General features: G+C 26.9%; 2 protein-coding genes across 7 annotated transcripts in view; both read left to right on the top strand.

The window, feature by feature from the left end:
- LOC140671481 (uncharacterized) overlaps positions 1-10,344 on the top strand; it is an 85,571-nt gene extending 75,227 nt beyond the window's left edge. Inside the window, exons 1-6 of one of the 6 annotated variants that reach the window (XR_012047746.1) lie at positions 2,303-4,683; positions 4,879-4,957; positions 5,268-5,446; positions 6,238-6,403; positions 9,344-9,558; positions 10,050-10,344. Coding sequence is in view for 3 of the 6 variants with exons in the window: in XM_072902809.1 (XP_072758910.1) it covers positions 3,537-4,683; positions 4,879-4,957; positions 5,268-5,446; positions 6,238-6,403; positions 7,021-7,360 (1,911 nt within the window). In the remaining 3 variants the exon portion in view is untranslated. Of the gene's footprint in view, positions 1-2,302; positions 4,684-4,878; positions 4,971-5,267; positions 5,447-6,237; positions 6,404-7,020; positions 8,116-9,343; positions 9,723-10,049 lie in introns of those variants that run through there. The other 5 variants (XR_012047748.1, XM_072902812.1, XM_072902809.1 and 2 more) reach the window with 5 other exon arrangements.
- LOC140670851 (ephrin type-A receptor 5-like) lies at positions 9,391-10,268 on the top strand. The gene is made up of 2 exons (XM_072901635.1): positions 9,391-9,558; positions 10,050-10,268. The coding sequence occupies exons 1-2, from the start codon at positions 9,391-9,393 to the stop codon at positions 10,266-10,268; spliced, it is 387 nt and encodes a 128-aa protein (XP_072757736.1).
- Positions 10,345-12,397: the final 2,053 nt, after the last annotated feature.

The following is a 12,397-nucleotide window of genomic DNA, read 5'->3' as shown; positions in this document are numbered from 1 at the left end:
TAGATTATTTTAAAAATTTTAAGAATAAGGACTTATCGTTAGAAATTTTAAGTAAGAAACTAATAACATTATTGGCTTTAGTTACTGGGCAAAGAATTCAAACCTTGTCCTTGATTAATATCGAGAATATAGTGATCAAGGAAAGGTTAATAGAGATTAAAATTCCTGAGAGGATCAAAACCTCTAGACCAGGTAAAACTCAACCAGTGTTAAATTTGCCCTTTTACGAAGAAAATTCGAATATTTGTCCAGCAAATACACTTTTAAGTTATATAGAAAGGACCAAAGATTTTAGGATAACATAACTGTCTTGTTTATTTCGTTTAAAAAACCTTTTAAGGTAGCTTCAAAACAAACTCTTAGTCGATGGGTTAAAGATATTTTGTATGAAAGTGGTGTTGACACTGATATTTTTTCCGCGCATAGCACCAGACATGCATCGACATCTGCTGCAAAACGCAAAGGCATTAATTTCGACATAATTAGGAAGTCGGCAAGTTGGACAAAAAATTCAACGACCTTCACAAGATTTTACGATAGACCCATCGTCCAAGATTTGAGAACTTTTGGGCAAGCAATATTAGATATGTAAGAAAAGTTAGAGCGGAAATTAAGAACGTTTTAATTTGATTAATTTTTTCCTTTCCGCACTTATAACTGCATTTAATTTTACAATAAATAATTGTATAATATAATTTTAACTTTATTTTTATATAATTTCATAGCCGTAGCCAACTTTAAACATCTACTTGTTATCTTGAAGAAGAGGCGCGAAATACAATTTAATGATTAAACGAACTTACCTGTAAGTGAAGTTCTATCATAATTGTATAAAGCGCCTCTTCCGAAAAATGAGTCCCTCCCTAAACCCATGTTTGATTAATTCAAACCCCGTAGAACTTATTAGGCTACGACTATGGATCTTTCAAAGGAATGACGTATTGGGCCCGATGGAATGGGGATAACGCCTAGATGGAGAAGTATTTTTTATTCTAGCTTTAAATATTGTGGCGCCCTTGGCATGGAATTGAGGAGTACTACTTGTTATCTTTCGGAAGAGGCGCTTCATACAATTATGATAGAACTTCACTTACAGGTAAGTTCGTTTAATCATTAAAGAAATCACTTCTTGCCTTTCCGCGCTGCAATAATTTTCTCCATTGTTTTTTCTTTTACGTTTTCGCGAAGTACTAGTCGATGGAAGTTCCATTGAATTTTCAACTTCAGACATACGCATATCACAAGATTCAACACTAAAATTAATAATACTATATTTATAGATATTTTTCCATTATTTACAATTATAGACAATTATAATATAATCATATACGATTATAATCATATACAATTTATATTTAAATATGCTTAAATTTAATTTGCTATTGATTATATTATTATTTTTATTAATTTATATTTGTGATTGTTATAAAATTATAAATTTATTTGTTATAATTTATATACTAATATAAAGAATAATATTTACAATTAATATAATTATATTTATTTAAAATTCAAACGTAAAAATGGCACAAATTTTGATAATACAGATATTAATCAAAATATTAATTTGAAAATTGTACCTTTCAGTAGAGTTTTCTGTAGTAACATTAGATGTTACATTATGAATCCTTTTTAGATGATTTGCAATAGGCGATGGAGAGCCACTATAGCATAAAATTGCTTTACAAATCTTGCATATTACATCTTTTCCATCATCAGATTTATCCGCGCACTTCCATACCCAGCTAGCTTTTTTCGGCATATTTATATATATTTTTTTAAATTCTAAATCACAATAGACTCGCGGTGTAAGAGAAGAAAGTTATGCTACCAGCTAAAGATGCTAGAGTATAAATCAAACAGTACGCTTACAGTGTGTGAACAGAATACACTGGCATTGTGGAGAGAGTATACAAGAGCATTTTGTCGTTTTGAAGTTAACGGCTAATTTCACACAAGAAGGCATTAATGCTTAGTTCATTAAGGAATGCACCGTCCTTGTGCACACATATTCGCAGTTAATATAAATAATCGTATACTATCAGTTAACCGTAACCGTAAACTCGTTTAATCGGTTACTAACCGTTTAATCGGTTACTAACCGGATATCCGGTTAACCGATTAACCGTAAAATCGATAAAATCACGAGCCTTACTGCTTATTATTGTACGCACCAAACATGAAATTTAATTATTATTTATACATAATAGTAAATTCTAGAATATTATTATTTTAAGCTCTGCTATAATTTGGACTTTATATTTGTATGTTACAGACATCATAGCTTGAATGTCGGCAAATGTTGCGCATCAGTGTCGGAAAGTAACCAAAAGTTTATTTTATTCTAAAGTAACGGATTTGTGTAGTAGGGTTTTTTATAGATAGAAATGTAGATAATTGTAGATGTAGATGGAGTGTAGATAAATCTGTTTTGCTTTAACCTTCGAACGGCAGGATAGCCGCGACTCTTGATCAATTTTAAATGATAAAAGAAAAATAATTATTGCAAAAATTGCAAAATAATATAGAATTTTTTTGCAGTTTGATCTGTTCTATCTATACAAAAAAGGTTTTTTATAAAATCGCACACTCTGTACACATATATACATATAAGTAATGTTTTTATGTATGTAATACTAAAAAACTTCAAACATCTTAATATTTTTTTTCACATATTTATATTTTGCAATTTTATTTGCATTTTTTTCACGAGTAAATATAAATTATAAGTTGAGAATACCGATAATTGTATCAACATACCTTGATGAAAATGTTTAAAAAATAATTGTTAATGTGATTTTTTTGAAGCGTAAGTAACTACAAACCGGTTTTCTTTGCATAAAATTTTATTATCGATTTTTATCTTAACAGACATATTATCATCTACAATAATAGTAGTAGTAGTATATTATAACGGGTGGGGACTAGTACAATCGCTGCAGTTGTCACCTGGATCTATTAAGTTCTTCTGTGACCCTGTAATTTTTGAGAGAGTCTACAATAAAGAAAAAAATATTTCTTTTTTACATTCGTAGTTGATTTTAATGCTTTTCAAATTAAACTCTTCAATCGTATCATACAGTTAAATAAAAAATATTCATTTTTTATCTGTTGTTTTGCTCAATAAAGATCTTATATGTATATTATTTATAAAATGTAATAAATCTTATTTTAAACATTAACTTTCTAAACATATTTTATAATATCGCTAAATTATCTGCCTAATATTTGTAAAAGTTCATAAATAAAGTTATGCATTCCATACATGACTTCTCAATACGTAATTTGCTTCTTAATTATTATACAATTCGCCGACTACGGCAATCTCTTCTTATTTATTGCGCGAACATGTGTGTTTCTCGTCAGTTTCTCTCGTCGTACATTCACGAGCAGTTGTTTTTCGAGAAAATAGCGTCGTAGCCGTAAACATATCATCGCGGATGCGCATTCTCATTTACGCAATTTATTTTTACAGCCATAAGATATTATATTAAAAATTGCCGCCAAAAAAATCAAATTAATTTCACAAATTATTGATGATGTACGGTAATAGTTTTGAACTTTGGTGTTGTGCACTTTTAGTGTTCTCCGCTTCATCTACAAAGCCTCTGCGGAATTTTACGATTAACAAGCAGGATAACAATTTGATAGTGAGAAACAAACTTAGCGTGAATTTCACTGAAAATGACAAAGACACGGTTTTCAATCGATACAATCTGCATAAAAATTACATTATAGATTACGAAAATGCTCAAAATATATTTCATATTAATTCGAGAAATAACGGTCACAAAAATAATGATTCGATTCAGAATGAATTATCCGTGCATTATGCGAAATATTTTGATAGACGTAATCAAATACGAATAAGGGAGCTACGAGCAGACTTTACAAAGGTCGATAACAAAAATTATTCCAGTATTGAAAATGACAATGAAAATTATTTCAGTAATGAAGATGACTACGAAAATTATTCCAGTTATGAAAATGACAATGAAAATTATTTTAGTAATGAAAATGACAATGAAAATTACATCATTCCATACGAGACAAGCGACAATGTTACTTGCATTTTTTTTGCTTGTATTTTCGATGACGATAAGTTCTTTTTCAAATGCATTAATGGAACAGTTGAATTTGTTTTCTCATCCTTAAATTTATATAGCTTCTGGAACGAAACGTTGCAGACTAATTATGAAAAAATAAGCAAAATGACTCATTTCTTTTTTCAAGGGACATGTCCAAAGAATACCGAAATTATACCTGTCGAGTTTTATAACAATTTTGAAAACAATGAAGACATTTTGTTCAAAAACGGTATTTTACATCTTCTTTACGTTGGCTCATTCAACGATACATACTTTTGCATAACAATTGTGGATCATGACAATTATGATGATGTGGACATGGTTACCTGCACGAAGAATTTATCAGAAATTTTTCACAAAACAATGGATTATAACAATAAAATATTTTGGTTATTTTATACTTTAGTGCTGAGCAGCGTTATAGTAACCTTGTCGTTTACGCTAATAATATTCCTGGTATACTGTATATTGCCAGAGCTGAATAATATACACAGTTTCATGTTGCGTAGATACATCAGTATGATATTTATATATCACATGAGTCATATACTGAACCTGCTAATGAAAAGGAATTATTTCATCTGTATTGCAAACGGTACACTATAGCCGAATTGTGTAATAATGCAATAAATTCAGTGTATACGTTCAACCAATTTGCTTGTACTCCTGTTATTTTTCATAAAATTCTTATTAAAAAATTTTTTTTACACATAGATGTTATTTGCTAATTGTCATTTTAAAGTACACTCTCTAAAATGTTGTTTATTTCAAATATTCTTTGTTGTTGCAGTATTTGTCAACTGTTTTACCTCTTTAGCAAGTGACTTCTGGTTAAGTTTAATGAGTTTCGATATGTGGAAGACATTTAGGTAAATATATCAAGTACGCATTTTATATTATACATTATTTATAATATAAATTAAATTTTAAATTATATAATCAAACGCAACAAAATGAAATTCTTTTTTTATGAAGGTTTTTCTAAGTGTAAATATTTTAATAATTATGACTTATTGTCAGTCATGAGCCTGGCAACATATGTCGATGTTATTGGAAAAGGATGCTCTATATATGCCCTTATATGGATATTTACTTTTAATATGTTTTATACATATTTACATAAGAAAGACTTTTATGCTCCTTAATCAAAAACATATTTATTTTTATGTGTGTCTACAGAAATTTGCGCTCGTTACAAGAAAATGTAAAACAACAAAAAAGAAAAAAGTTCCTATATTCTATTATTGCTTGGGGAAGTTCCTTCATTCTCACTATAATCTATATCATCGTAGAATTCGTTCCCAGCATCTCAGAAAGTTTCCAACTGCAAATTGAAGATAATATATCTATGTTTCATTGTAAGTGCGTATATCGTTGGAAATATAATTTACTGTAATATAGATTTGACAGCGCTGAGTTGTTCTAATTATATTTTTTATAATTTAAATATTATTTTGTAAAATTTTACTTTATGTTTGTCAACTTAACGCAATTATTTATAATAATATATCACTAGTTTTTATAAAGAACTAATATAATTAATATAACTATTTTGCACAATTGTGCAACACGCCCCAGAACTCAACGTTTTTTTTTTTACTTTTTTGTTAAAAGGTAATTTTTTAGATATATGATTTGATTTTGTATATTTTTTATGTATTATATTATAAAACAAGTGGATAACATGTATTTTGTGTACGTGTATAATCGCAGATTCGCAGCTAGCGCTCTCTTCCGACAAAAAGATGAACCGCACACTAACGTAATTTGTATCATGTATTTTGTACGTGTATATATGTGTAGCCGCGACAGTGACGGTGACGTTTCTTAAAAAGAAATTTTCAATTTTGAAATTTTGCATCACTCTCTGTTTAAAGAGTACATAAAGCAAAAATAATAAAACTTATAAAAAAAACTTATAACCTGAGATACTTTCAAACTGCCTAGTCGCGTAAAAATACACGGTACACGTCTTGCTTGACACTTAAAGAAAATAAAAAACTGAACTCAACGCAAGACACTACCGTGTCCTTTGATTTTATTAATAACATATTTATTTCACCTTCTAAAAATTATTGAAAGTAAAAATATGTTTTGTTTTTATTTGCAATATATGATATAATTTGACAAGTTTTATTTTTTATTTCAGATGGTGCGAAGAATTTGTTGTTTAATTACGTGCCCAGGACGATTTGTACTATTTTTAGCATTTGCTTATCCATTCATACAGCATTGACGATCATGCGTTATGAAAAGGACACAGCTCATCGTCTTCGAGATTCAGAGAGCCGATGTTATAATGAAAACAAAAAATGGTTCGTACATAACATCTCCATATTGACACACAGTGTCTATCTTGTTAATAAGATATATATCACCGTATTCATTTGTGAACGGCATTGCAAAGTTAATTTTTTGATCATGTTTGACATTTATTGTTACAAGAAAGAATTAAATATTTTTAGATTCTTTTACTTTAGACAATGTGCTTTTAAATTTATGAGATTTTTTTGTAGAAACATATCACTGCTATACAATGGCATGTATATTTTCTTAATAGTAACTGTTATTTTCGAAAATATATGCTAAACAATAAGAATTAATTCAAAATGAATATTTATATCTATTAATCTTCTTAGCATGAAAATTAAATTCTTTGAAATCTTTTTTCGAAAAAAATACAACTTTTTCGCTTTCCGTTTTACTCTCTTTTCTTTTTAAGCTTAAAATTTATTTTCTTAACTTATTTTCATTTAACTAAATTGACAGTATTTTTTATATTGCTTTTATGTATATCTAATAATATAAAGTAATTACGATTTTTCAAATTATTTATCTTCATAAAACCTTAGAATGTTTGTAAGCATAATTTAATAATCATCTATATCATAATTTTAAGATACATAGAAGATATTCTTATATTTATTTGCAGGTTCAATCTATATCTAAAAGTGTTTATAATGTCGTTTGTCTTAATAGCCATACAATGGATAATATTAACAACGTTGCTATTTCGGCTGTTAAAAGATTTTAAGTCAGCAACACTCTACATCATAATTATTGGAATGATATTGAATATTATTAGAAATATCGGTGTTTTTATCATATTTGTGTGTAAGAAAACAATTATGCAATTGCTATTAAAGCATTTCTGCCAGAATCGCCGATATGGTATCAAAATTTTTAAACGTAGCAATTTTTACAATCTTGAATATCATCGTGTCAAATACAATTATCCTGTGGAAAGATATCAACTACGACAAATATCTTAATATTACAATTTCGCGGATATAGTAGTTTATGAATAGCGTTTAAAATTGAACATTCTGATTATTGAAAAAATTAAAATTATTATTAAAGTTATTTTAACTATATTATAAATTCTCAACAAAGCATTTATTATAGGTATTAAATGGTAATAATTCTGACAGAGTGTGCGAGTTTTCAACAATTCGATTGATCATCCTTACATATTTAAAAGTTTCTCATTCAAAAATTACTGTAGTTTCAACATTTTAATATTAGGATATTTGTTTCTAAATAACTTTAGAAATCTGTTATTAGCATAGGTGGTGCGGCTTAGGTTTAGGATACTCTGTATATTTGCTTTTGTCGAGTTTATCCAGTTTTTTTCCAAGGCATTCAGTTAACATATCTAATTTAATACATGTAACATAGTCCAATATATGTATTAAACTAAATTTTTAATTAATTAAAATTAAACATTTATAATGCGAATATTGTTACTAAACTTTAGTGTAAAAAATTAAAGTAAATATATTTTTTAATAAGGATATATAGCTGTAACTGTAGATGGAATTAAATAATGATTAAAATGTTATTTATTCCATTTTATTTCATTTTTACAGCCCTTTTTTTATTTGCTGTCAGTTAAATGTGATAAGTTTCAGCATATTGGTGAACATTTTCATTAGTTGTCGAATTTTACATATTATACTTTAATTTAAATTGTTTAAAAGATTGATTTATATCATACAATAAAATAGTCTTTTATGATACGTATGCTATATTATACATACATGCTATATATACATATGTAAAAATAAAGAGAGGAAACAACATTATAGATTGATTAAACAGAATATTTTCTTGTGTTGTTATAATAAAAATAATACGAATTACAAATTTTATCTGTATTTTTAAAGATTTGTATTAAAGCTTATTAAGGTAAACTAGGGTATGATGGCCATACGGAAAAGATGGCCATAGGCTGTATATTTTCTAATAAAAGCTACATAGTGCGCTTTTTTAGTCATTATCAAAGATAATCGATGTTGTAAATATTGATTAATGAGAAAAAACCGCATTATGTAGCGATTATTAGAAAAATTACAGCCCATCTTTTCCGTATGGCCATTATACCCTAGTTTACTCTATTAGATAGAAAATAACTTCTATTTTGTAAAATTGCACTTAATTTTTGGAAAATATTGATACATTTTATCAATTATTGAATTGACATTTTCTAAAATATTTATGAAATATTATTACATTGTCTGAAAATTTATGATTTATGATGAACATAAGAAACTGTTTTTCAATTATTATATTTCTTAAATTTAAAGCAATATCACGTTTATTTTTTCTTCTTATTGCATACAAGAGTATATTATCCGGTAACTTATATTGTAATAAGAGATGATTTTTTTTATTAGATACTCTAATTTTTAAAAAAATCGTTGAAAAAGAAGACAAATTAAATAAGTAGAGAAAAAGTCAAATTAAAAACAATAATTATTTTTAATTATTAATTTTAGAGAGATTTTCAAAACTTTTAATACATACGATATGAAGCACTGAAAATGATGTAGCAACAGTTGTTGCGACTATAGCTGCTTTTGAGAAAGACTTTTGAAATGATGACATTACGTTTATAATTTACAATAAAATGTATATTAAGTTAACGATAAAATAATTTTGGAAACATTGTGTACAAGAAGTAGAAGTAAATTTTGAAACAAAAATATTAAAACCATATTTTTGCGTAATTAAGGTGATGATATTTCGAGCACTGCAACAGCGTTTGCCGTTATAGTTATTGTCGTTATACTAATTTGCGTCTGCTTCTTTTATTATTATAAAGATATTTGATACGTTTCAGTCTTTAATTACAAATTATATTAGATATTATATATATAGAGATTTTCTGAAAAAGTTAACTTATTTTTAGATGTAAATATTACATATTATACATATATACATATTGGTAGATAAGTATATTGTAATTTTAATAGTATATCGACAACGCAAGGAAGGTAATGAGCAAGTTTTACCTCCTATAATGACCAACATCCAATTAACGAGTTTAGATTTGATGCCTATCAAGAATATTATTCAGTTCAATACGTCATACAGACCTATGTCGCAATGTAATTCGAATAAATTGATGAAAATCAAACGTGAGCAAATTACAATAACAGAATTTCTTGGTAGCGGCGCATTCGGAGAGGTAAAAATTGATTTTCTAATGCAATTTTTTACGCCATTTATTTTTAGATGACAAGATATTAAAATAAGATATGTGCATTCTTTAATAAAAATAATTATAATAGCTTATGTAGGAATAACTTTTTATGAAAGAGATTAAGTAACAAAATTTTTTGAAGCAACATCATTCACTCTATTATTTTTAATTAAATATTATTATTATATCAAATAAAATATATTGTTAGTTAACATTAAACTATATATTTTTTAATGTATACTTAAATTAATGTTACACATTTTACAGGTGTTCGTATGGTAAATATACAATTATAAAAAAAATAGAACTTTTTAGAAATATATTTTATTCTTTTTGAAAAAAATGTTTAAGAAAAGTACATTACTTTTATATGTTTAAGGGAAAAGATAAGTGTGCGGTAACTGTTTTAGCACACATATTCTAAAAATGAACAACTTTAATCAGAAGAACTTCGTAAAAAAAAAATCATGTTTTAGAATGGAGGTGTGGTTCCTGTTTGCTGGATGGCACCAGAATTTTTGACAAGAAGAAAATTTACTTCCCTGGGCGACGTTTGGTCATTCGGGGTATTAATGTGGGAAATTACATCGTTGGATGAGCAACCCTATATTGGCAGAACTAACGTCAAAGTGATAGATTATGTACCAGTTGATGATGCATTGTTGGAATGCAGAGAATACCAGACCGAATTTTAAACTTTGTTTGGAAAATATTATAGCATTAATAACCGACATAGAAGATGCACTACTAAATCAAGTGGCTAATGAACAACAGGCAAATGATTAATTTTTTAAATAATTAATTTTTTATGTATGTCTATCACTTTTTGTGTAAACAAATTTTTGCACATTTATGATATATGAAAATATCGCTATTGTTATATGCATGAATGTTTTATAAAGACATTCATACACTTTCAAAAATCATTTCCAATTGTATGTATGTATAGTTGTATACAAAATGTATATATTATATAAAATAATGATAAATTTAATAAAATAATATGTAAATTATTAAATATATAAATAAATATTTTTGTAATTGTACTGAATATCTATAAGAATAATTAATCAGAATATCTTTTTACTAATCAAATGTGATATCTTTATGTCAAAGAAAAAATTTATTAATAAATAAAAATAAAACATTTTAAAAAATTTACATATTTATTAATTATTATTTTCTGTCAAACAATTCTTAGAAAGCATAATTTCTTGTGAAATAGCTGAGCCTTTTATAACTTATTTACTAAAAAAATAATCATAAATTATTCTTATTAGCTCTCTCATTAATCTATTTTTATGTAACTTTCTTTTTAATATACAAAAACTATTTGACATATATTATATCCATACCAAGAAAGATTGTTGAAAAAAAGGCAACTTATACTTTTCGAAGAACAGATCTTTCGCTGTTTCGAATATTCACTCAACGGTTCTTCTTTTTATTAAAAAATTAAAAGGTTAAATTATTATTACATAACAAAAACCATCTTATTTGATTTCGCGTTTTTGACAGTTATTATCGTTATTATCGTTTACAGCTAGCAAGAAATCACGTAGTGAAAAAAAGCGTCAAACCTATTACCAAAACTAGCATACTAGGACGTATAGCAGCACGCAACACACATAATTTCAAGTTGCATAGCCAGTATGATAGTTAAATGTCTCGTATACGATTTAGTATAAAAAATCGTACCGTGTGCGGCCAGCTTAAATCTTAAGCTATCTAGCCATTATAAAAAATTACACATATATAAATAAAAACAAAAAATTAATAGTACACAAATTTTTTGCTCATCATTTGCTAATTATTTGCTATAAAAAATATTGTTTTTGTTCTAGCCGTTAAAAAGTTATGAAATATGTGAGTAGTTAAAAAATTCGAAACAAATTGAATGGTTACTTTGATATCAATAAGATGTCGGCATATTAATTTATTAAAAAATAGTTACAAAAAAATTAATTAATTGATAATTTTTCATTTGAGGTTGCTAAATATTCAAATTGAATTTTTCTTATTTTTTTTTATTTCTTTCTTCGATAGAAAAAAAACAAACACACGTACTATATAAGAATAATTAAATAGTATTATATATATACAATAGTATTATATATATATGTATATATATATATATATATATATATATATATATATATATATACAACGAAATAGAGAGTATTTATTTAATATAACATGACAAATTTCTATAATAACATAGAGTTATATTTAGTAAATATAATAAGCATAGGCAGTAAATTTGCACATATTTTTCATTAATAATTTATATTTAATTATTATACATCAATAAACATATGCATGTATCTATAATATAGATTTCTATCATTTTTACTAATAATTGTTCACATCATTGATATAATATTCAACAAATATAATAAAAAAATCGTTATACAGTTATACAGAAAAGACATAAAGATTAGCTTCGTTAAAATATTTTACACATTTCGTATAATCGCGTTTCATGTATTTTAAATTTATCACGTTAAATCGAACAACAATATCATTTTAGTTAAGGAATTTTACATAGATTTTAGAATTGCTTGATTGTACATATTTTAACGTGTAAAATTTTATTATGTAGTATAGTGCGTATTTGTCATTGTCTGGCGCGAGAAGAGAGAGAAAGAGAGAGAAAGAGCATACTCGACCTTCACCTTGACGTCACGCATTCCGTAGTAAGAGAGGGGAGACGGTGGCGTACGGCCCACGTAACTCATGACAGCTGTGAGTCATTCATTCTGACTCCGACGGGCGTAGTAGTACACACGTGCTTTTACTCCAGCGCCAGCGCCGTCATGTGCGT

The sequence above is a fragment of the Anoplolepis gracilipes genome, chromosome 11 (assembly GCF_047496725.1).
Source record: "Anoplolepis gracilipes chromosome 11, ASM4749672v1, whole genome shotgun sequence".
Classification (NCBI taxonomy): domain Eukaryota; kingdom Metazoa; phylum Arthropoda; class Insecta; order Hymenoptera; family Formicidae; genus Anoplolepis; species Anoplolepis gracilipes.
Note: the sequence above shows the minus strand (reverse complement) of the source record. Positions and strands in the feature narration are given on the sequence as shown.